The sequence below is a fragment of the Monopterus albus genome, unplaced genomic scaffold (genome assembly GCF_001952655.1).
Source record: "Monopterus albus unplaced genomic scaffold, M_albus_1.0 scaffold194.1, whole genome shotgun sequence".
Taxonomy (NCBI): Eukaryota; Metazoa; Chordata; class Actinopteri; order Synbranchiformes; family Synbranchidae; genus Monopterus; species Monopterus albus.
This window is the reverse complement of record NW_018128074.1, coordinates 905,460-906,880: the sequence shown is the minus strand read 5'-3', so window position 1 is coordinate 906,880 and position 1,421 is coordinate 905,460. Positions and strand designations below refer to the sequence as shown.

The 1,421-nt window shown below is 41.0% G+C and overlaps 1 protein-coding gene across 4 annotated transcripts in view; it reads left to right on the top strand.

The window, feature by feature from the left end:
- Positions 1-1,421, top strand: part of spats2 (spermatogenesis associated serine rich 2) — a 22,612-nt gene that overhangs the window by 3,221 nt on the left and 17,970 nt on the right. For all 4 annotated transcript variants that reach the window (XM_020617782.1, XM_020617781.1, XM_020617784.1 and 1 more), the window contains exon 3: positions 443-522. In XM_020617782.1, the coding sequence (XP_020473438.1) occupies positions 443-522 (80 nt within the window). The remainder of the gene's footprint in view (positions 1-442; positions 523-1,421) is intronic.

Here is a 1,421-nt window from a genome sequence, read left to right as displayed (position 1 = left end):
CAGATGTGATTAGTTTTTGTTTCTTTTAATTTTTTTACAAGTGCTCGCTGCTTGTGCTGGTAACTGAAGTAGCTGTGCTTGTTTAAACAACACATCCTTCCACCTCCACAGTACAGTGAGCAGTCATGCTGGCATCTTCTTTTTCTCTTTGTGGGTTGTTTTGGGCAGATGATGCCTATAGGAATCAAATCTGGTTTCAGCTTATTAAATAGTGTAAAATTGTTTTCTTTGATTTGTTCATGTAGGTACATATGGCTATTTGCGATCACATCTCTGCCAATGTAATGTGACTGGGATTCACAGATGTAGCTGACATGTTTTTCCAGGAAATCTCTGAAGATGTCTGGTGGTGGTTTTGTTTTGCAAATTAATGTTCTTCAGTGGTTTGCAAATGGAATTCAAGGCCTGAACAGATAATGGAGTTTAGCCTTTGTTATTCCAGATACGTCTGGGGTGGTGTTTGACCCTTGCTCAAAAATGGTCATGTCCCAAGGAGGAACAGCCGAGAGGATGAAGGAGAAGGTAAGAGGTGGCCACACGTGGCTGCAGGTTTATGTTGCTAAAGGAAAGATTCAGTGCTCAGAGTTAATTTATTGGGGATGCACCGATGCCGATACCAGTATAGGGTCCAATACCACCCTCTGATACCACTACCAATTAATAGCAACATTACATTAACCTCACACTGGCTAAGCTGGTCGTTAGGGGGCAGAGAAGAAAGTTTAGCAGTTTGGGGATATTTTAAGATCAAAAGGAAAACTTAACTTAAACTTTATTGTCATTGTACATTTGTACAATGAAATTAAAAATGCAATCTTTCGATGATAAAAAATAATCATAAACAATAAAACCCAACAAATTTACACACTCGCATCCATACACATCTGACTATTGCACAGTTCCCGTAAAATCCCATCGATCAGTCAAATTTTAAGATTTTAGCAGCATTTAAAGCAACAATAGCTCTCTGATAAAAACTGTTTCTTAATCTGTTTGTCCTTGCTATAATTGTTCTGTATCTTCTCCCCGAAGGCAGCAGTTCAAACAGACAGTGTTCAGGATGTGATGGGTCCTGCAGAATGTTTTGTGCTTTTTTTCAAGCAACGGGAACTGTACAGTTCTTCCAGAGATGGTAGGGGGCAACCGATAATCTTCTGGGCTCTGGTAATAACCCTCTGGAGCGCTCTCCTGTCTGCAGCTGTGCAACTGGCGAACCAGGCACAGACACAGTATGTTAAAATGCTCTCTATTGAGCAGTGATAGAAGGACACTAGCAGTTTCTCATTCAGATTGTTTTTCTTCAAAAGACTGAGAAAATACAATCTCTGCTGGGCCTTCTTCACCAAAGCAGTGGTATTTGCGCCCCAAGTCAGGTGCTGCTCAAAGGTAACACCCAAGAACCTAAAGACGGCCACCCTCTC